General features: G+C 39.9%; 1 protein-coding gene across 3 annotated transcripts in view; it reads left to right on the top strand.

Moving 5' to 3' along the window:
* Positions 1 to 23,582, top strand: part of plxna2 (plexin A2) — a 200,374-nt gene that overhangs the window by 104,634 nt on the left and 72,158 nt on the right. For all 3 annotated transcript variants that reach the window (XR_006012527.1, XM_042004363.1, XM_042004364.1), the window contains exons 5-9: positions 989 to 1,089; positions 14,207 to 14,330; positions 17,923 to 18,076; positions 20,598 to 20,694; positions 23,398 to 23,512. Coding sequence is in view for 2 of the 3 variants with exons in the window: in XM_042004363.1 (XP_041860297.1) it covers positions 989 to 1,089; positions 14,207 to 14,330; positions 17,923 to 18,076; positions 20,598 to 20,694; positions 23,398 to 23,512 (591 nt within the window). In the remaining variant the exon portion in view is untranslated. The remainder of the gene's footprint in view (positions 1 to 988; positions 1,090 to 14,206; positions 14,331 to 17,922; positions 18,077 to 20,597; positions 20,695 to 23,397; positions 23,513 to 23,582) is intronic.

Here is a 23,582-nt window from a genome sequence, read left to right as displayed (position 1 = left end):
CTGCTCCTCATCTAGTTTATGTGGTTTCTTGTTTTGCTGGATATTGAGCCAGGCTGATGTGGTGCACTTGTAAATATTTAGACTGCATGCGGGCAGCCGCAGAGGGACCCGATGGACCTGTCCCACAGGGTTTGTGGTGGAGTGGATGTGCAAAGCATAAATTCCCTGTGAAAAACAAAAAGATGGAGAAATGGTTGTTAAAAAACCTACAAACAGTCATCTTTAAACCAGAGTAACAAAACAGTTTTAGATCAAATTGTGCTGGCCCAACACAAAAACGTGTTAAATTCCGTCCAACAGTTCCAACAAAACCTAACCAATTAGGAATGTCATGCGAAGAGAACATTTGAGTTTTTAGTTTCCCAAACATTTAGGGAACATTCTGCTTCTGCATAACAATTGTACAATAGTTCTTTAGATGTTAGTTCACTGTTCTTGTCAATCTATGTTTTACCCAATTTTACTCCTCTGTCATTTAAATCTTTAAAAACCATTGTACAGTACAGCCCTGATAGTTATTTTAAATGAATTAAAATAGCTTCAGAGAACATTTGTTTAGCAGTATAGCAGGACACTTGAACTTGACACTGGCTCCAGAAACATTTCACAGTTTTTGCAATCGAGTCTCTACATCTGTCGCTACTCGCCCATGTGTAGGTGTGTTTGCTCAGGCTCTGCTGAGATGGACAGATGCCCTGGGGCAGACAGAAGCCCATTGATGGCAGAGAAACAGACTTCTCCAGCCAACTGATCCCAGCTGCTCACAGCTGTTTTCATCTCATGAAACAAAGACGACAGTTGTCTGTGCAGTTGACATCTTACACAAAAACAAATAGAGGCGCTTTGCACATCATTCGGCACATAAGGATAATCAAAAATGTAATTGTTTTACAGTTTAGAGAGGTAAAAACATCCTAACAAAGATTTAAACGCTGTTTTTGTTAAATACTTACTTTTACGCTTCATTAGAACCTTACTTTGCTTGCAGGTTACCCAAGTTCCCATCGAGTCATGTGAGCAGTACGGGACCTGTGGAGAGTGTCTCAGCTCTGGGGATCCCCACTGTGGATGGTGTGTCCTGCATAACATGTGAGTATCATTTAGTCACCATCATACTTCTTTTTAGACCGTTTTCATGCAAATTTTGTTTGACATTTCCCAAAATGGTCCTCACTCTCTGCGTAAAAAGCTTGGTTGGTTGGTTATTTTTTCCCAGAGATGAGCTCAGATGCAGGAGAGTTTGAGGAAAGCAGGCGGCATCTGCTCGGATATGGAAAGCCATGCCTCAGGTTCAGAGGTGCAGAGCTAGTTTTAGAGCTTCTTGCAGCAGCCGTAGTGTTTGCAATTGTTCTTATTTGAAACCAGACCAAAACAGACCAGAGAGAAATATCTTTTTTGACAACCTGTCATGCACCATACCAGTTGAGTACTCTTTTAACTGTGCTTCTTGTATGTTTAATGGATGCTGTATAAATCTAGTGAGGCTGATCTATAAGAAAGTTTGGGGTTTTTTTCCTCCCACCCTCAGAATAAGCATAGAAGCCATGAGTGACACCTGCTGGGGCTGAGAAATTACTACAAGAGAACTTACTTCTAGAAAGCCAAACTGCTTGAGTTATTTATATGTAAGATATGAGTCATTTATTATAATCATTAGTAAATGGAATCAACAGAAATGTAATTAGGTGGATTGCCAAAGGAAAAAAGGAGAAGATGGATACAAAACAATGCTAGAAAAGCTGGAAGACAGTCTGCTCTGTCTCTATCTCCCTCTTTGTCCCTTAAGTAAACACAATCTGTCATCAGTCTGTGCTTTTCTTAGTTGTTATGTCTTGAATTCTTCACTTACTGCCTTTCCTAAATGCAGACCTTCTCTCTAAAGGTATAGCTGCATATTTGTGTGTGTCAGAGCGTTGCTGCAATTATCATCATCGTGATGGCAGCCCCAGCAAAGTGCACTTAAAGTAATTTACATCACTCCAAAGCTGGGACAGGACTAATAATTGCCTAGCGACAAGGTAATTCAGCATGTGCTTGCAAAGGAACAGGAGGGGCTGACTAAAGCTGTGTACTCCCTGCAGTCTGCGTGTCTTCACACAAGGATCATTTACCACAACATGAGCCTCTGTGCTTGGCTGTTAATCACATGCTTTTGTGTAGGTGTGGTGAAGACTGGAATAATTCAGCTTGGTAGAAATTTAAATCTGCAGCATGTAAAAGTCATTGATACTAAAAGGTGAATGGGTTTCAGAGCTTGTGTGGTAAAAAAGGTTGTGACATGGAAACATCTGTTTGTTGTGTAAATGCCTTCTCAAGTATATGAATGAGGAGCTCATGTCCAAATGTGCACATGCATATAGGGGTCCAGACAGGTTCGATTTTTGTGTACAAGAACAAACACTTGTGTGGACTGTACCATAGGGAGAAAAGGTCAGCACCCTGATTTACGTTGGATCAGCCATCTGTTCGCTCAGTGCCAAGGACCTTTTGTGCCACCTGCCTCTGGTCCTTCCAAAACCCCACCCCCCACACACACCCACCCTTTCCCTTTTTCAATCCTGACCCTGCACCGAGCATGGCAGGACCCTTGTCAGCTCCGGCTGAGTAAAAAAGAAAGTTACAGAAGGAATAGGATCAATTGCGGTTGCATGGTTACACCCACATAGCATGTCTGGAAAGAACACATCCCTGTAACAGTTTTGCTCTCAAGTATCTTTTCTGATGTGTGTTTTCAACTCGCACATTATAAACATGTGGGAACGCTAGAATAAATTAACATTAATATTGTGAAAAGAGTTCCTACTTTTTGCATTTGTAGGAAAAATTTATATTTTCTGAATACACCTGTACATGCACTGCCTCAGTAGCTTCTATGAACAAGCAGAAGGATTTTATGAAGTTTAGAGACATCTTATTTGAAAAGTTAGCATCAGAAAAAAAGATCTCGCTCATGAAAAACAAAAAAAAGTGGAGAACAGACGCCATCTTATGTGTAATAAATCCTGTGTGCCCAGAGCAGAGACACACATAAGCAAATTTCAATAGTAAAAAAAGGTAGTGAAACATAGATGATTACACTGATTTGAACTTTGTTTCTGAAAAACACAAAGTGCCAGTTGATTGTTTTTTTTTCTTGTAATCTCCACCGTAACTGTGCAATGTATGCTGTACTGCCGCCTTCAGGTCCAGATTGTACGAAGTCAGTTGGAAGTCATTTCCGCCGTGTTCAGGTGCTATTTTGTTTGTTTAAATCCTCCCCATAGCACTGGTACTTCAGGTTTATGTTGGCTTTGTCTATAAAAGCTCTAAAGTGTACCAGGATATTATAAATGTCAACAAATATTACATTCAATAATGTTAACGAATATTAAAATCTGTGAAATACAACCTCAACTGAATGAAAATGTGTACCATTTTGTACTGTTATTGTTTATTTGAACAAAAACTAAAGATGCAGAAGGTGTTTGTAAGAAACTAAACACATTCTTAGTGTTTCCATAAGAAGTAAAAAAGTGAGTAGCAGCCAATGAAATGCGTTGGACATGTTCGACTATAATGCAAAATAAACCATGTTTGATGGAAACAAAACAGAGCATTTCAGTGCAAATACCTCATACCAACGATGGGACGTGGTGGTAGAGGTGCCTCTGTTGTCCCAGCTGCAGGATGCAGAGGAGGAGGGCAACCTTTATCCCCATGGCTGACCAGCTCCTTAATTCAGATTCTTAATTCAGAACTCAGAAAGCTAAATACACTTTAACATAAGCACTTAAAAGTTTTAATATGACCTATATGTGTTTCCAGTGACTGTTATGTGTTTTTAGAATGTGCAGTTATGTGACTTGTCTTGTAGGTCCTTTAAGCTGCTGTCATGTCATGTCATTTTTGTAAAATAAACAATGAAACAATGTAAAATTCATAAAGATGTATTAATTTTAGCTTACAGTGTATTTAGCTAATGGTGGGATCGATTTTGTATAGTTTTACCTCTAATATTAGAAAGTTAAAAAATAAAACATTTTCTAAGCCTCTGAGGCAGCAAAAAAAATTTGACCAATCAAAAGCTTTTATTTTTATTACTGTAGAATTGATTGGTGTCTCAAACATTTACATCTTCACTCTATTTGCACATGCACTACACTACACACTTGTGCATGGATCATGCAGGATTACCTATAAATATCTCATATTCTTAATATTCACCTTGGAAGATAATTACCAAATTGCATACCTGTTCATTAGTACACCTGGTTTGATTTGCGTTTCCTCATTAGTCCATCTGTGTGTATATATTCACCCCTTGGTTTTCCTTTCACCTTGTAAGTTCATTGTACTCTTCACATCATGAACTTCTTGTGTTTCCCGGTTCATCGTCATCAATAAAACCTTCATTCCCGCACCGGTCTGCCTCCTGCCTCATAAACCTGCACTCGGGTCCTCACCTCATCCACCTCGCAACCTTGACACATACCAACCTACATAATCAACTTTTTAAACTATTTATAGACATGAACTCAGTTAATCGTCTGACCTCAGCATCATTCACCTACTTGGAAACGTCACTAATATTTTAGGCAATATTATGGTATAAATGACATTTAGGCGTTTTACCACCGTTAAAAGATGTTGACGCTGTTTGATCTGAGGGATTGGGAAAATAATATTTAATTTATTAAGGGTATTATAATAGGTTTTGTTTTCCTATCCTAAACTAATGTCTGATTCCCCTTTGATAAGGGTGTTTATTATACCTCTGGTAGTAGTATTGGTTATTAAAATGACATCTTGGACAATATTACTTATGGTAATATGCTTGTAAATGGGTGGTAAGAAATATATTGAATGAGTTTGTGAAATTGTTTTAATGTGCATCAAGACAAGGCATGAATGTACAATATAGCCAAGAATAGAAGGATGTATCTGACAAATACTGCTGGGAGGGGGGAAAAAAGCAGCTGCATCCTTCTTGTAAAGAGCTCCCCACATCCCACTCACCCAAAATTATATTTCTTGTCAGCCGCTGTGCCATCCACAGCTGTGATCACTACCCCTTCCTTCAACCCCTTGCTTCTTCCTTTTTTCCCTGCTTTCCATTATCCAAACCCTAAGCCATTGTTGATTTTATGAAATTATCTTCCCCCCATTTCCCAATTTTGCACCTTCCTCAAAACCCTCTCGGTGATGCCTGCATCTGAACTATGCCACTCATCTCACCCCTCTCGGCTCAGCGTGGCTCACTGTTCTGCCGTCTCCAATTTAGACTTTCTTTCCTCTGGAATCTTCCACACTTCCAGAGACAGTTGGCTTGCCACACATTAACACCCATCTCTTTGATCACCTTCCTTCTTTCTGCAGCTGCCATCCACAATATCCGCCCTCCATTATTCTCCCCAAAACCCCATGTCCCTTAGCTCTTTTTCTTTATGTTTGCTTGTGTGTGTGTAAGAGCGTGTGTGTGTGTGTGTTCAATGAAGTGCAGTATTGTGAGGTGCCTAATTAGAAACATGGAAAGACATTAGTTTGGTTTGAGATGATGAGGAGGAGAGAATGTTACAGAGGGAGAGAAAGCCAGTGAGCTGTCCTGGATTGGCATCTCTGTTTTCTCTCTCTTTCTACTTCTTTTCTTTCCCCTCTCTAATTCAGTGTGGTTTGAGCCTCCAAAGTCCTTTAATTACCAGCAGCTGCTAGGCATCCACTGAATGCGTGAAGAATGAGAGAAGGGGGGGAGTGAGGATAAGAATGAGGAGAAAAGAATGAGAGAGTGAGAGAGTGTTTGATGCTGCATACTCATCGGCCCCCAAAACCGAGCAGCATTTTGATTGCAGCTCAAAGGGAGCTCATCATCTCGAGCGCTCTTCAGTTGCGGTCCCGTGAATGGGTAGTTCAGCCTCCGTCTGACCACAATCCAAAAACATGGACTAACACTGATGCTTTCCCTCTCTTTCTCTCTGTGCCTTAGCCTGCATCTCCTCACTATTGGATTAGCTGTCTAATCGTGCCCAAAAGAAGCTTTTCCATCTCAGAATGTCCCACATCACTGTTCCGTCTCCATCCGCTCAGCTCACTCCTACATAGCCGGAGAGGACGAGGTTTCATTGAGATTTGTCAGGATTAGTCTGACTTGTGTCCAAGAGTGTCAAGGTCAGCAGAGTATAGAGAGTTTGTTTGAGCAGTATGTCATGAATGGTGGGCTGCTGCTGTGTAATATGTGTATAAGAAATATGCATAAAACAAATGGGTTGGTTCAGCTTGCTTGTTGGAGCATATTATATGTGGTAGGTCGTTGGTGGCTATGGTTCGTAAAAGGAGAAGGGAAATTCTTCCAGGGGTAAACCAATAAATCCCCTGGAAGAATTTTTTTTTTATCAAAGGCTGGCTGTCTTATATGCAACCAGACATCTTTTCTTTTGCTTTTTCAGTTTTTAGCTAGCTGCACACGAAGCTGAAGCTAAAGCTGTCAATTAATATATTTTTATGTGCAATTATCTGTTGGATTAAAAATGCAGGATTTGGTTTCGAATGCACAATTTTTATTTATGCATTTTACCTGCCATTTGTTTTTTTTTTTTGTTTTTTTTTTTTTGTTTTGTTTGTTTGTTTTGTTTTATTTTGGTTTTTTTGGTTGTTCTTTTAACCTATGATTGGTATTATTATTATTATTTTTTTTTTTTACAGTAAGTTTTTTATAACATGATCCAATAAGCAGCAGCGTACTTTTAAAAAGGAAGAATCAATCCATTTTTCTCTGTTTGCTTGTCTTAAATTGTTGGAAATTGCAGCTGCTATGACGATAAGTAAAATAACACTATCTGCAATAGAAAAAAAAATGCACATACAGTACCACATGATGGAAAAATGGCTTTTGAACAAGGGTGCTGTTTCACATTTAAGTAGCAAATGACTGCTAGTTTGCAAATTTCAAGATGCCAAATTTCTAAATGATCAAAATACGTGTCATCAATTTTAAGCCATAACACAGAAAGGCTTTGAAGTAAAATGTAAATAACGATAAATGGAACTGAAAAGTAAAACTGAGGATGACTCACTTTAACATCCTGCTCACCATGCAGCGTAGGATGTCCTGTTCTGAATCAGTTCTGTTTTTCTGAACATTGAACAACCTCAGGAGTCCATTGTGCCACTAAGCTAATTGTGGGTAACAGATCTGCACTAGGAAGAAAAAAATACATTAAACTGAGGTGAGGGATGTTTGTTTGCAGGCATGCGCATGGACAACTCTGGCACCGCAGATGTTAAGTTGATCATTTAAAAAAGCAAGAACTATTTTGCAAATGATCTGTATGAATTAAACCTGTAGACATGTTATATTTACATCGTCACAACACATTTTCAGAAAAATATACAATAAAAGTGAATGTTTGTCATTTTGCTGGTGCACTCATGCACCTCCTAAAACCGTTTTAAGTGCTCCTTTTGCCCAGTTTTATAAAACATAAGATCTGCATCTTGCTTCTCTAGACTGCTGTATTTATCATTTTAAGAAGCATGTTAATGACTGCACTACAGTACAAATGACCTCAACCATGGACATACAATCCCCTCCCTCCCCCCACCTAATTTACCAATAGCAACAACAATTAGTCCAGCATTGAAAATGGCTGCTTTGGTCCATTGTAAATGTCGGGCTGTGTGTCTAATGGCCAGCTCATCAGCTACAGCCTCAGTTGGCAGTCAGAGGGAGGCTGCATCTATCTTGCCAATTGTGCCTAATGAGATATTGATCACAAACATGGAGTTCTATCAATATTTCCATAGATTCCTTGCACGTAGAGATTGTATACTGTACTACTAGCATGTACAGTTTATGTGGGCAGGATACATGTAATACAGTTAATGACCCTAAAAAAACAGTGTGTCTGTATCTATTGGTTACTCACTGATTTTTCCTCCCTTAATGCCTCTGCTCTGCCCACACAGGAGAAGCTACAGCCTGATTCAGAACATTAAACAACAGTCTCTTAGCAAATCTTTCTCTTCCTTCTCCTCAAACCCTCACTTTGTAGTCTGACTCATGACTAGATATTTAAGATCCAGCAAATCTTAAGTGCTCTTGCTGCGTTCTCTGTCCTGCAATGACAAATATCTGTCACAGGACAACAAGCTGAAGGCGTTGGTTTGATCCCTAACATGACATTTTTTTCCTGTTGTGGTCTGCATTTAAATTTTTACACTTTGGTGTAAGGAATACTGTGCCTTGACCACTGAGACACTGAAGGCTGTCTGAGTGCAGGTTTTACTTGATTCAAGGTTACAAAACAGGGAGTCCATTATATTTTTTGATCCAAAGTGTTGGATCCTGCAAGTTTAGATAGGTGATAGGGGTAATAGGGGAAGTATTATATGAGTGGGGAGACCCTATGAGATATTAGTAGAAGTGTGACTATATCTGTGTCTGCATACTTTATGATTCTACCTCTTGTGCTCAAGATGTCAGCTCCCAGCTCAGTCAACCTGCATGCATGTTTACATTAGCATGTGTTTCTAAAGAAAGAGAGCACCTATTCAACCAAATCACATCACATTAGTTATTCTTTACCACCTACAACTAATAAAGCTAGCTAGTGCATCAAAAATGAATTATGCATCATCTTCTTTTCTCTTCCACATCCTAACATATTTCTAGGATCAGTCGCCCTTTCCAGCTACTAAAGCATCACTGCCATGCTCTCATTCTGCTCTGTGTGTGATGTTTTCTGGTCCATCCATTGTGAGGTAAAGAAGGTGATTTTAAAATGGCTTCCCCTCTGTTCTCTCCTCCTGTTTTTAAACAGCATGCTTGCAGCAGGAGCAGCAATCAGACAGGCCTTCACACTTTTCTAAAAGAAAGAGAAGGTGGGGGGGGGGGGGATATAACAGAAATCTTTACCCGTTCCCTATCTCTCCCATTCTGCTTTCAAGGCCAAGTTGTGTGTATGCCTGTGCATGTTTAAAGTTGTGCATGAATGTGTGAAGGACTAAGTGCAGGGGTCTGTGTGGCATTATGCAAATGTAAGTGTCAGAATGTCTTTGCCTCTGTCCCTTCCAGGGTTGTTTTTCAAGGTGTTTAAGTTTGAATCTGTGAATGGCTGTATGTACTCCTTTCATATATCTATGTTTCTATCAAACCTTGGTGAAGAAAAGGCAACAGTGTGATTTCTTCTCTTAAGCAAGAGAAAAAGAAATGAGTAAGAGGGATGCCTACGTTTGCTTTCTGCCTCCACCAATGTAGACATTTTTTTTATATATATATAATATAACATGCTGCACTGAAGAAATTGAGTTAAACCACATACAGTCAAAAGTAAAGCGATGCGTCTTTTCACTTAAAAGTTTTTAATCTCTTGACATAATATTTTAAACAAAATTCCTGCCTGCAGAACAGGCCCAAATCATCAGCCTTCCGCCAGCATGTTTGACAGTTAGCATGAGGTGTTTGTGCGGATGTGCTGTGGTAGGTTTACTTTTTTGTTTGTTTGTTTTGTTTTATGTTTTAGAGAGCAGAAGATTCTTTTCTTCCAATCTCTCCAAACAAGCTTTACTTGTTCAGGCTTTTTAAAAAATATTCTTGTATGTCATGAACATTTAGCCTGCTAACTGGAGCCTGTAAGGGCTGAGATGTAGCTCTGGGATTGTCCTTTCAACTCTGTCACTACAAGACCTCGCTTCTGGGAAGATTGGTAGCTAACTTGAATATTTTTCTTTTGTAAATAAATTTTCTCACTGTAGCGCAATTGTCTCCAAATTATTGAAAAATAGCCTCATAATCCAATGGGCAGCAACAACTGCTGGTCTAAGGTGTTTACTGATCTCTTTCCTCCTTGGTATTTAGTTGACGTACACCTGAATGTTCCAGAGCAATATTCCATTTCTTTCAAACCTTTTACTTGTATTCAGATGCTCACACAGACTGATAATCAGTAAATCGAGTACATTTGATTACTCTATTACTGCAATTTAGTTTATCTTTTGCCCACTGAAAAACAACCTAGGGTAATGTAACATGTTCTGTTGTTTATCTGAGGCGGTATTGACCTAATTTTATGTCCTTATATGTACAAAGCTTAGCTTTAAAAGAGAGCATTGTTTCTTTATGCCATGATGTATGCTGAGTTTGGGCTTTATTTTCGCCTTGGTGTTCCAGCTCCAACAGTGCAGGAGTGCAAACTGTCAAAGGACTAAACAGTATACATGTCACCTGACATGACTGTACTGAGTGTTATCATGCTGCTGAGTTGTGGGTGCTAGAGAGGTGCAGTAAAGGAAGTGGAAGCAGTAACTTCAGCACCACAGACAGTGCTTTGAAAGCACAACACCTAGGTCAACTCCCTCTGGCTTCTGCTGCAGGGGAAATAGATATGAGCAGCTTATTACTGGGGATGGACTGGGAAAACTCCCTATATTTTTTAAACCGCTTATCTGTGCATATGTGGGTGTGTGTGTGCTTGAGCATGCATGTGTGAAATGCAGTGATGAAACACTAAGCAGAAGAGTGACAGGCCATGGCCAGACAGGAAGATAAGGGAGTCTACAGGGGAGGGTGTGGAGGTCAGCAAGGGGGAATATGAGGAAGGCAGGATTGTAGTCAACACTCAGTGGCATGCTCTTCAGCTAATGAGAGAGGCAAGGGGTCAGCTTCTAACTACACAAAGATAATGACCGTCTCCAGAAACCATGGCAACAGCAGCCATCCCGCATGCCTCCCACCTCTGCTGCCTCAACCCCTGGCTGTGCTCTCATCTTACTTTCCACCACCAAAATGATTTTTTTTTAAATCACACTGAGGAAAATCAATGCAGAGCTTTTTGTCACTTAATGATTGCCCAGATTTTGCATCGTTACCCATACAGCATGGAGACATGCATAAAACATGGTGCCGCAGCCCACACCTGAAAGCACATTAAGTATCATTTTCTGCTGCCACTGTGGATGTAAAAGAAGTGCCAAATTGTGAACACAGGAGTAACACCTTGCCTAAGAAAGGTGTACTAATTTCAACTTGTCAAAGAGTGGGAAGCGGGAGACATGAGCGATGACAAAATGAATAGACGGAGAGAAATGGAAGTGATGGAGTCATTAGTGTAAGTTTAAGAGGGAAGAAAATAGAAAATGTCATATTAAAGGAATAGATACACAATTTAAATAAATGAAGTCATTATTAAAACATACTTTTCTGCTTTTACATGTGCACGCCTGGTATATATGTACTCGCTCTGCTGTGGTCAGGTCTGTACATGAGAGTCTGTTGGATATGGCTTGAACTTCTGACAACATAATTACACGCAGAAACTGTGGATGAAGATGTAGCTTAGACTCTGTATATGTGACAGTATGTGGTTAAGAGGCATGATATGTCCACATACACACATGCACACACACTTGCAATGGCACATTAGCACCATGGACAGCAGCTGACCTGTCAGAGCCCAATTAGAGCTGCTGTGGCCACTCAGCCAGTTAGTCACATACCAACACTGCTGGGTTGGATGAGGATAGAGAGCCTGTGGTAGAACAGGGTGCAGGAAACACTTGGTTTTAATGGGATGTAGGAGGAAGGGTTTTAATGAGGGATGTGACGGTATGTTTTGTACTCGATACCCTGTCAGACCATTAAGATCTCTTATGAGTAAGCACCTCGTAATTTGCACTAGTTACATCTCCAAAGTTACGCAGTGACTGGCAGATATGATCTGGGTGTGTAGTGCTTTGTACTGTAGCTTCATAGTTCGATAGTGTGATGCATTATGGTATTCAGTAGTGGAAGTGGCCACACACCACCTGTTTCTGTATTTAATTAAGGATTTGTGTCTTTGTGAGGCAGCAGTTGAGTTGAGCTACATTTCCTGGATGCTCCAAGTAAATACAAGAAAAAAAGCTAACTTTTAAAAAAGCACAAAGCAAATGTTCCAGCTGATTTTGGAAGAGCACGTGAGGTTCTACATTTCAAAGATTAGAAGGAGCATCCAGGCTTTTTTCTGATGGTTCGGAGGTACAGCAGCGTGCATGGCATAAATGACTTGCATATACGCATGAAGGTTACACTGATGCAGAGGTGTATGTTTTTGTTTGTTTGTTTGTTTTTTGTTGTTTGTTTGATTGTTTGTTTTTTGACATATGCTAAAATTAAGCTGACATCTTTAACTCAAGGCTTGTGGTTATTTCAGCAGGTTTATGCCAGACCTCTTTCTGCACAACTTACAAGAAGTGTGGCTTTATAGAAGCAGTGTGTGTGTGTGTGTGTGTGTGTGTGTGTGTGTGTGTGTGCCTGTGTGTTTGTGATGGACTGTTGTGTGTACAGTCCAGAGGGAGCCCTTTTAAAAATATATAGGACATCATGAGGAGAAGAATCAAACAGAATCTTCTTTGAAACCTCCAACAACTGGTATCATTAGCTCCCTATGTCATTTGAAAGTGTAATTAAATTAAATTTGTTCATATATTCTAAATTTAATGAACTTGATTAGTGAAGACACTAATAATCGTTTTCTTTAAAGTTTTGTGTGTTAAATAAATGCTCAAACATAAAAACATGACATGTTAAATTCTGAAAATGTTTCTTTTTCTCTTGAAATTGCATTTTGTAATTGACATCTCCAAAAAAGTTTTAAATAATGCTTCAGCTTGCCTAAAGGTTTGCAAAATAAGATAAAAATGAAAGAAAGAACTCTACATGGTTAATAATGGCACCACAAAGAAAAGAAAAAAGTGTTTGTGGATCAGAAGGTGAACAATCCACATTAAGTGCTCATACAGTGCCTTGTAAAACATGGTATTCAAACATAGGTTGTCATCTCTGTCATAAAACTGAACTATTTGCATCATGTTGAGGAGACAATGACTGTTATTTCCTCCCTACTTCCCAGCTCCATCCCTCTCATGTTGAATAGGATTTTAATTTCTGTCACTGTGCCAACTTTAATTGTTGCACACAGATTTTTATTGCAGCATTTTTTTTAACACCAGTATCCATTTGAAAGCCTGATATTTTAAACTGGTTGTTTTAATTCTTTTTCCCTTTTTTCCCACTGTAAAAATTTAGCATCACTTTTTTTCATTAATATACTTGTGCTGAAGGAAGCTTAATTTTTTTTGTCCTATTGTATCTAACAATCATATTGTCACTTTTCTTAATTCTGCTAATGTTGTCAAAAAATAAGAATGTACACTCACAGACCACTTGTACCGAGTTGGGCCCACTTTTTCCTTCAGAACTGCCTTAATTCTTGGTAACATCGATCCAACAAGATGTTGGAAACATTCCTCAGAGGTTTTGCTCCATATTGACATGACAGCATCACACAGTTGCTGCAGGTTTATTGGCTGCATCCATGATGAGAATCTCCTGTTCCACCACATCCTAAAGCTGCTCTATTGGATTGAGAGCTGGTGACTGTGGAGGTCATTGGAGGACAGTGAACTCATCGTCATGTTCGAGAAAGCCGTTGAAGATGATTTGAGCTTTGTGACATGCTGCATTATCCTGCTGGAAGTAGCCGTCAGAAGATGCTACACTGTGGCTATAAAGGTTTGGACATGGTCAGCAATGATACTCAGGTAGCCTGTGGTGGTTAAACCAGGCCACGTTGGTACTAAGGGGCCCAAAGTGGGACAAGAAAATACCCACCTCACCATTACACCACCAGCAGCCAGAAGCATTGATCCAAGGCAGGATGGATCCATGTTTTCATGTTTCCTCCAAATTCTGAGCCTACCATCTGAATGTGGAGCTGAAATGGAGACTCATAAGACCAGCAACATTTCTCCATCTTCTATTGTCCAGTTTTGGTGAGTCTGTGTGTTGTAGTCCCAGTTTACTGTTCTTAACTGACAGGAGGCACCCGGTGTGGTCTGCTGCTGCTGTAGCCCCTCTGCTATATGGTTGGACATGTTTCTTTCACCTCAAACCAGTCTGCCCATTGTCTTCTGACCTCTAAGCTATCTAGAGATGGTTGTGTTTGAAAATCCCAGTAGATCAGCCATTTCTGAAATTCTCAGACAAGCCCATCTGTTACCAACAACAATGGCACATTCAAAGTCACTTAAACCCCCTTTCCTTCCCGTTCTTATGTTTGATTTGAACTTCATTAAGTTGTCGTGTCATGTGATTGGCTGAGTAACTGTGTCAACAAGCAATTGAACAGATTGGACCTAATGAAGTGGTGGTGAGCGTAAATCTTTATTTCTGTCCCTTCTTTTCCTTTCTAATCAGATGCTCTCAGAGGAATCGATGTGAGCGTGCAGATGAACCGTATCGTTTTGCCGCTTCCCTTAACCAGTGTGTGAAGGCCACCGTCAACCCAGACAGCATCGCCGTGTCAGAGCCAAGCGTCCCTGTAAGTTTGCACACTCATATCTCTACACACACTACTCAGTTTCCACAAACTTGAAAATAAAGCTCCTATCCACATAACAGGATAGTTTAAATGAACCCACATAGTAGTTTGCCAAGTCTTGAGCATGATTGATGCATAAACGTGAGATGGGAAGGTTTTTTTAAGTGCTGTATGTGGGTGTTGAGGCATACATATGCTCACTTGTTACAGAGCAGTCAATATGTTTGCCAAGACGTGTTTGTGTGGGTGGGAGAGTAGGTGTTAAAGTTGTCAGGGTGCAGGAGTACAGTACATTATTTCCACATTGGCTTAGTGAAAATGGACAAAGATCATCCGGAAAATGCTCTTCCTGTTCAAGTTGTGATGAATATGCTTTATCTAGAGTATCACACACTGACACGTGCTTTTGGTTTTAGACACACACACAGACACAGGGTCATTTTATCCTCATCTTTTACTCTCAGATTTATTTACTTACAGTAGGATAGATAGAAAGTGATAAGATTCCAAATTAACATAAATCTACTGTTTTTCTGTTGTAGATGTTTAAATATATTGAGCAAATGTTTGTATGAATCAAATGTAAAGCTTGTCTCTCCAGGATGTAGCCTACCTCTCACCAGGAGGTAGGACCCAAATCCAGATACATGGTGAAAGGTTTGCAGGTGAACTTAACTAGAGGTCTATTGCTGAGAAGATAGGAAATCCAATTTAACAGAAGACCAGACCGGAAGAAAAGAATGAAATTTATTAACTAAAGCAAGCAAAACAACTGGTGACAAACATGACAAGATAACAATGAACTGGCAAAGGGAAACTGGGAGGTTAAATACAGAGGGACTAAATTACAAACAAGAAGCAGGTCTGACAGTTAACAACCAGGTGGAACAGGAAGTAAATTAATTAGAATACACAAGAGGAAAGACTACCAAATAAAACAGGAATAAAGTCAACAGAAGGATTAAAAAAACAAGCAGAAATCGAAACAAGAACTAAACCAATAACCTAGAAACCACCACAGTAGTTGCTGGGATAGACATTGGAACAAGCGGGTGTAGAAAATGGATGGATGTATGGATACACTTCTCTCCTTTAGGAAAACCCTACAGAGAACTGATTTGAGAATCTGTTACCATGGTAATGTCTTAGAGGCCTTGGTTTTGGCTTTGCAACTGAGAAGCCAGACCACATAAAATGTGTGCGTAGGTGAATGTGCATACAGAAAAATTAGATTTTATGAGAACACCCCACAACAAGACCAAACTATCAAAGTCTCAATCAGAGAACAACCGAAGCTAAGTAGCAAAGCAATACCAACAAAGACTCAACTCATGACTCGAAGACTCAACACAACCTAATTTAAACACCAACAGAAGCCACAAGTAGCTGTAATAGCTCACATCAGTGTCAGGAGGTTGACCATGTTGTCAAGCCATTTTCTTTCCATGTAGATAAACTAAAGCTTGGAAAAACTATTTTGTTAGCTATTTTGTTGGATTCCGTTTCTGGCCACAACAGCATGCTTGAAGAGGTTTCATCCTTACAAATCAAAATTAGTTTTGTGTTAATTTTGTCTGAAAGAGAAAATAAGCCAAATTTTGGTTAAGAAATTATGTTCTAAAACAAAGTGAAGCAGTTATTAGCCTTTTTAGGCTTCACATGTTGACGAATACTTATCAGCTACAAGCAGAAGCGGAGTAAACATTGTTTTGTTGTTATTTATTGTTATTATAAAAAAACTCAGAATTTCAGAGTAGCCATTCTCTGAGGTAAAATACCCCAAGTAATTTGCCATATTATATATATATATATATATATGCACATATTGGGTTTTTGTAAAGATTTCTGCTGCTCTGATACCCGCTCAGCTGACTCTACCTTGTTGTCTGCTTTGCAAACAACAGTTAATTACATTTCAGCAATTAACATTGTCTTCCCTGTCAGCCATATCTGCGACAGGGTCATCTCACCAAACTGTTCAACACAAATTCACACAGCTCACAAATTCCACAGGGGCAGACAGCTATCTCCATGACAACGCAGCCTCCTCGTGTGGGTACCAGGACAGCTAGTAAAGCAGAGGGTGGAAAAAAATCAAATCACACTCAGTAAAAAATCTGCCACCACTTAGGTTGCTTGCTGCCAAGCTGAAAAAAAAAAGAACACTCACCACCACTATCATCAGGGAAGACAGGAGAACAAAAAGAGCAACAGCTTAACACTCAGAGACATGCTTACTTTCTGTCTCTGTGTGTTTTTTGTGTATGAGGAGGTGTGCATGAAGAAATTTTCAGTGTTTATCTGTATATGTGTGTCTGACAATGAGAGCTAATTAATGTGAGAGATTACTCAGGGAATTCTAAATTGAACAAAAAACACTGATTGCTGTGATTGCTGTAATCAAGCATCTCTCTGACACCTCGGGGTGAAGCAACACAAACACGGTGAAAGTAAAACAGGGAGAAGACAAGAGGTCCTCAACAAAAAACAGAGAAATCATCTCCGCTCAATGGGTAGCAGAGTAAGGCAGCTAACGAGGGAGGCAGTGTGGATCGTATACCGAGACAGTCAGCATCTCTTGAAAGACCTGCAGTTAAGCTGCTCAGCTGCCGTCGCCTGTCCCAGTAGCCCTGCGGTGTTTAGTGAGAGGCAGATAAAACAAAGAAAAACTTCAAACGCTGTGGCCCAAAAATAACAGCTAATGGAACAAGGCTGTGAAATGCCATGGTGATAATTATCCAGACTGCCTCTCTTGGCTGGAGCGCCAGATCACACACCCTGTGCAGAATACATTTATTTATAGATAGAGCAGCTGAATAGTCCAACCCCACTGTCACTGCTCTCCAGAGGACGATTGCAAACTGCTGCTGCATGTGCATCTGCATGTGTGGTGCATTGCATATACTGGGAATGGTGTTTTTTTTTTGTTTTGCTTTGTTTTGTTTTGTTTCTTTAATTAGTTTGATCATGGTTCACATATCCATAAAAGAGAATTAAACTCTAAAACAAGTGGTTATATGGCCTTCTTGACAGATTTCCGAATCACTTCTTCTACCAGCATCACATCCTTGTATACCAAGCAGTTACAGCAGATAGCTTCTAACATTCTGAGTGATGGTTCCCACGTTTTACACATCAAGTGTTCAGCTCTTCCCTCCAGATGGAGACTCTTAGTCTCCAAAGGAAAAAGTAAATGTTACAGGAACAGTTTGGTTCCTGTTTCCATTAATAAATTTTACAAGCTGAAGTGTTAGTTTGCCTACGTATTTATATTTACTTGACCCTACAAATGTTTTATTTATTTACTCAATTATATATTTATTTAAGGTTTTAGTTTTTATCTTGATTTTATATGGAGATTGTTGTTTGAGTATCTCAAGTGGTGAAACTTTGAGCATTTTTTCCCCCTTTTTTTATTGTTTTCCCCGTTTGGGTTCATTGTGTTTGTATGAATGAATAAATGAATGAATGAATGAACAAATAAAGGAGCCTGGACCTGAGGGACAATTCTTCTGACAGCAGATTGATATAAGGAAAGCATTTTGTGTGCAACACTGTGATAAAAAAAACATCTTCTCCACCCTGTGTGTAGCTGCTTGTGATGGTGAGCAACGTTCCAGACCTTTTTGCGGGAATCTCCTGCTCTTTTGGCAACTTAACGGAGGTTGAGGGACTAGTAAGTGGCCACCAGATACTCTGTGTGTCTCCTGCTGCCAAGGACGTCCCCCTCATCCCCACCGACCAAGGTACGTACAGCAAACACTCCTTTCTACTATATAATTAATGCAAGCTAAAGAGTCATTTTCTTCCCAAACTTCTGGCTACATTTCTAAAGTGGTGAGTTAAATGTTTATCTGCACACACTGACACATCTTTAGTGATCCAAAACTCCTATTTTAACTAAAGGGTGTTTGTGTAACAAGCGCCTGTGGATTCAAAATCAGTTGTCTTGTTGTGAAGTGTGCTGCAAACAAGACTGAGCCACATTAGATTTGATGGAGGAGCAGGCTGAGGTTCCCTGAACCTGCACTCTAGCTGCAGGGCTCCAAATCACTACCATCAGTTTTAACAAACAGGGGACAGTCTAACATGAAAGTTCAGTCAGAGGACTATTCAAAGGGATGAAAAAGAAGCTAATGTGGTGAATTACATTTCTTTTTTAAAGCTGAGACAATAATCCACATTATTCAAATAATAAATATGTTACAAGCGTTTAAAAACTCACAAATCTTACAAATCAAGAATCTGTCTTTATTGTGCAAAGATCAAAACAACTTTTAGGTCCTGGAATAAAGATATGCTAATAATGTCTATTATACTATTTATGGGAATTTTGTGACCTTTTAGGTATTTGGCCTGCATGGCAAATACATAATATACATATATTACAGCAGCTCCACCATCATACTTGTTTGCAAACATATATCATTATGGATATTAGCATCAGTTTTTGGCTGTAAATCTGTCCTGTTTGCAGCCCAAGATGGCCACAAGGAGACAAACTAAACACCCTGAATAATATATCATATGCAGTGTGTGGAAATCACTGTGTGTTTTAGAAGGTTTGGTAATCCTCCCTCTTGTGAGTAAATGACAGCCATGTTTGCTCAGAGCTCCCACCGGAGGTGCTGCATCAGGCGCTAATATAAATGTTCTCCCTCAGGTAAATGTCAACCAATCCTTCCTTTAAGCTTCCCCTTCATCCAGCTAGCTATCCATCCAGCTGTTCACACCTCCATTTTTTTTTTTTTTTTTTTTTTTGTTCTTGCATCCATTCCCCTGAGGCCGCTTCCTGCTGACCTCCTCTGTCCCTCGTCCTATTAGCAAGTCTATGTAGCTGTTGCACACAAACATTAATCGTGCAGTGTTGATGACCCTGCAGAGAAATTAGAAGATGAAAAGAGGAGGGGAGAGCAGGAAATAAGACAAGAGAAAGAAAAGAGAAATGCAGCAGAAATTACAGTCAAACTCAAGGCTGTGAAATGCTATGGTGATAGAAGGGCAAGCCAGGATGAAATTATGAGGACACTGGACTCATTTAAGAAAATAGCTGACGTTCTTTTCCACTAAGGAGAAGCTTCAAGAGGAGGTTGTGTGCAGGCAGGACTTCTGTAGCTCTTTGTCAGGTCCTGTGAGGCCAACATACAGTATAAGAGATCTTCTATAAGCCCACTACATAGACTTGTGTGAAGCAAACCTTGATTCCCAACAGGTACTACAGAAAGAGCCAAGCACCAAGGGTCAGGCAAGCCTCCTACACTGAATGTAATCTGGAATTCAGGCTGTACTACACTTACACATTTACAAACACACACACACACACACCTGCTGTATATGTGGAGTCAGTATTCCTTAAGGGGAGCGATTTTTGTGGAGCACAGATGGTCAAAGGTAAACAAATTCCCATCTGATTAAATGCTTCTGTACAAGGCTGCCATTTGCACAGTTCATTTTTATATATTGTGAATATTCACTATTACCCTTCAGCTTACATACTGCACACAAGTGTAGGGGTTAACCAGGCTGACAGAGCAGGTTGAAACTGGTTTATTCACAATATTACTCAACAAAACCCAGCACAAATACAAATAACCACTAGAGATGCAAAGTGTAGAAAGGTGAATGTGTATCCTGAAAGCTAAAATATGAAGAGCTGTGAAGTCCAGTAAAATCTGGAAAACAGGCCAACTTCATTACCGACTGAGGAAGTACCAACTGAGGGAAGTAGTACTGAACAGATGAGAAATGGTGGAGGGGCAGAGTGACTCTCTTCAAGTAGGCAGTGAGGCTCAAAACCAGTCCCTTAATAATGAAGACATTGACCGAACAGCAGGCAGGACAGTTCAGGAGGTGTCCAAGTGAGGGATCCTCACAGACACTAAAACTGAAAGGCAGGAACTGGAATGCTGGAGGCAAAAAAAGAAATAATCCCAGCAAATAAGCTGCAAAATCCACACAAAACCGCATGGTTAGCAGACAAACTGGTGATGAAAGAAGAGCAGGTTAGTGGTCATTTTCGAAGTGGAAGATTGGTTTGATCCCCAGCCTTTCCACATGCCAAAGGACTTCGACTCTGAACCCTAATATTGCCCCTGGTATCCTCATCTGTGTGCAAATAAAGCTCTATTTTAGTCCAGAGCCAATACAGGATTAAAATGCACCATACCAATGTGGTCCATTTATCATTTAACTCAGTATGCTGTCTACATTTGCTAGATAATTTAAAGCTATGAGACATTCAGTAAAAGCTGATTTTTTCTCTTTCAGATTGGTCAGGCGTTGAGCTGAGGCTGAATTCTAAGGAGACTGGTCAGATGCTAATCAGCACAGAGATCAAGTTTTACAACTGCAGTGTCCATCAGCTGTAAGTATCTCTATCTGAGTCCATTTATTCTCTTTTCAAACACCCTAGAAATGCTGCCCAGAATGGCTAAATCAATGCTTTGGGGATTAGTTATAGTCTACTCTTGCTTCAGCACAGCTCTTGCCCATTAAAATGATCCTCTGTAAAAAAAAACTAACACAATCTGATCTCTCCCTGTGCCCCATAATGGGAAGTTTCTGCATTGTTGTGCTAATGAATCCTTCATCTCAAACATGCTGCATTACAAAGCACAATGTGCTCTGCCTAACAGGTCCTCATGAGAGATTTCACGCCCATTTTCATGCCCTGTCTGTCCCTGATTGAGTGATGTTGAATTGAATCCCTGGATTGAAGATGTCTGTGTCTGTGGTGCCTTTTGCAATCATTCACTTCATTCCACTTTGGCAGATTCTGTTTGTGTGAGATCCAAAGGCTACGCTGACTCTGGAAAATGACTGAATGGAAAGAAGAGGCAGCGCAGTCAGGGTTTGACACTAGCAGGGGTGCCAGAATGATGGCCTGTCATATTATCCTTTGACTACCCCTATGATGTTAAAACAAAATGTTTTAGCCACTGGGCAATGCTACTATGTATCACTTCCCTCCATCTTTCTCTTTTTTTCTTCCACATCTTCTTGTGCTGCCTGAGAGCCCTGTCGGGGTGGCACAGACTGCAATTACTAGCTCTCCCATCAGCTCTGATAAGCAGGGACGACAAACATACTTGTGCACGCAGACAGACGCATACACTTGAAAAAAGCACACTCTTCTTTGCACCCTCTGATGCCAACCCCTGCTCTCTCTTTTCCCTTCCTTTTTCACACATGTTGTACACTCGATTTGCCCCAAGGTGAACCAGCCCTGTTCTTTTTGAATTTGTGTGCTTGCCACAGTTCCTTCCCATGCTTTTGCACCAATGAATATTTTACCACAAGCAAGTGTGCATAAGTCATCCTTATATCAAAAAGACAGGGAAAGCCAATTGAGACTCAAATACACATGCTGAACAACTGTTCATGAATACATTGTGTAGATAAATTTCATCACAATCAATTAAAAATGAGTGTTGTCTTTTCAACAGCAACTTGTCTTGCAGCCCCTGTTGGAAAGTGCATTTACTTTAACACTCTGCTGAGGTATAATTCTGTCACATTTGCATACTTGTGCATATTTCCTCAACGCTGTACATCTTTATTACATTTCAGAGGGAAATAATCAGCATCTATTTAAACCAGATCATATAACTAATGCATGAGTCTTGATGATATAATGCAGGAGGTATCATTAATGCCTTTTTGTTCACCTTAACAAATGATCAAGTTGCGATGCTTGATTTGATTAGCTCATATGTGCTGTAACAAATTTGCAGTTCATTCTAATTCATGGTTAAAATTTGATTGCTCATCTCAGACTTGATATGCAATCAAATTAGTTATATTTCGGTGGCGTAAAATCATATTCAAAAACCATTTGTTTGCTCTGCCTGTCTTATAACAGAAATATAAGACAGAATAAATCACTTTTTCTACACTGAACAAATATGCTTTGGGGTTTCTACAGTGAAACGTACCACCAAGCACTTCCCATGGCTTGTAAACAGGGTTTTATGCTTCCAAAAGCAGATTGAAACAGAGTCTGGGGCATCGCCATGTAACTCTAAAGGTTTATATTTGTTTAAATGCTGACACAAGTATTTTCTGTCTGTACCATGTTAATCTGACGTTAAAGCTTTAAGACAAGACTGTAGAGTCTAACTTCTTCATAAGCTTATACATGCGTTTTATGAGTGTCTTACATAGTATGCCTTTTAAATATACTGCCTGTCTAAAAGAAAATTCACACACTAATATTTTGTTGGGCCACCTTTGATTAAAGCAGCATGCACTGTGGTGTCTTTTCGATAAGCTTCTGCAGCATCACCAGATTTATTTCCAACCAATGCTGCCTAGCAAAATGAAGCATTTTCTCCCCCCTTAACCTGACTGTGTTTGTTTTATGGCTACACAGCTGTTTAGTCCTAATCCCTTGAGTTCCACTCATATTATGAGTGTGAAAATGTTCTTACTTTCACTATTAAACATAGATTTCAAGTACTGCCTTTTCTTTTAAGAACAGGCTATGCACATGATTAGTATTTTTGTTATAAAGTAAAACCAAATCTGCTGCTTTTTGAGCATGCATGATTTAAAAAAATGTAACATTTTGTCATGATCTCGGTTTATGTTTCTTATAGTGATTCCAACACGTATTCTTACATTTTCTGAAATCAGGAGTACTTCTATGCAAACACACATACACAAGCTTCAGCAGCTGGTGATTACAGCAACTCTCAAACAATGCAGGGCTAATGGTAATTGAAAGATCAAGCTGTGCCGCTATTTTACTTGTCCTCATTATTCAAAGTTCTCCTACTCTGTCTCTTTTCTTCCTTTTATCCATTTGATTGTTGTTATAAGGGCTAATATTCAGTTTCCTATTCACAAATGACATGCAATGTTAATGCACAGCAACAGAAAATATATGCAGGGAGAACTTTGTGCAGCAGCTACTGGGTACTGTGCCAGTAACAACAGCAGGTGCCTGCTTGGGACCTGATCTCATTTCCTTTGTGCCACTTCCCCTTAGTTTGGCGAACTCACTGCCTCTTCTTGACTGCTCACCGCTCACCCCATTGTGTGCACTTGTGTGTGTTTTTGTGTGCAGGTGTCTGTCATGTGTGAACAGTGCCTTCCGCTGCCACTGGTGCAAATACCGCAACTTGTGTACCCATGACCCCTCCAGCTGTTCCTTCCAGGAGGGACGAGTCAACACCTCTGAGGTTGGTGAAGCACAAACAAACACACACTAACACACACATTTTTCCTCTTTTGTTTCCTTCTGCATGCATC

This window comes from Melanotaenia boesemani, chromosome 13, assembly GCF_017639745.1.
Source record: "Melanotaenia boesemani isolate fMelBoe1 chromosome 13, fMelBoe1.pri, whole genome shotgun sequence".
Lineage (NCBI taxonomy): Eukaryota > Metazoa > Chordata > Actinopteri > Atheriniformes > Melanotaeniidae > Melanotaenia > Melanotaenia boesemani.
The sequence above is the reverse complement of the archived record's forward strand: the minus strand, read 5'-3'. Positions and strand labels throughout refer to the sequence as shown.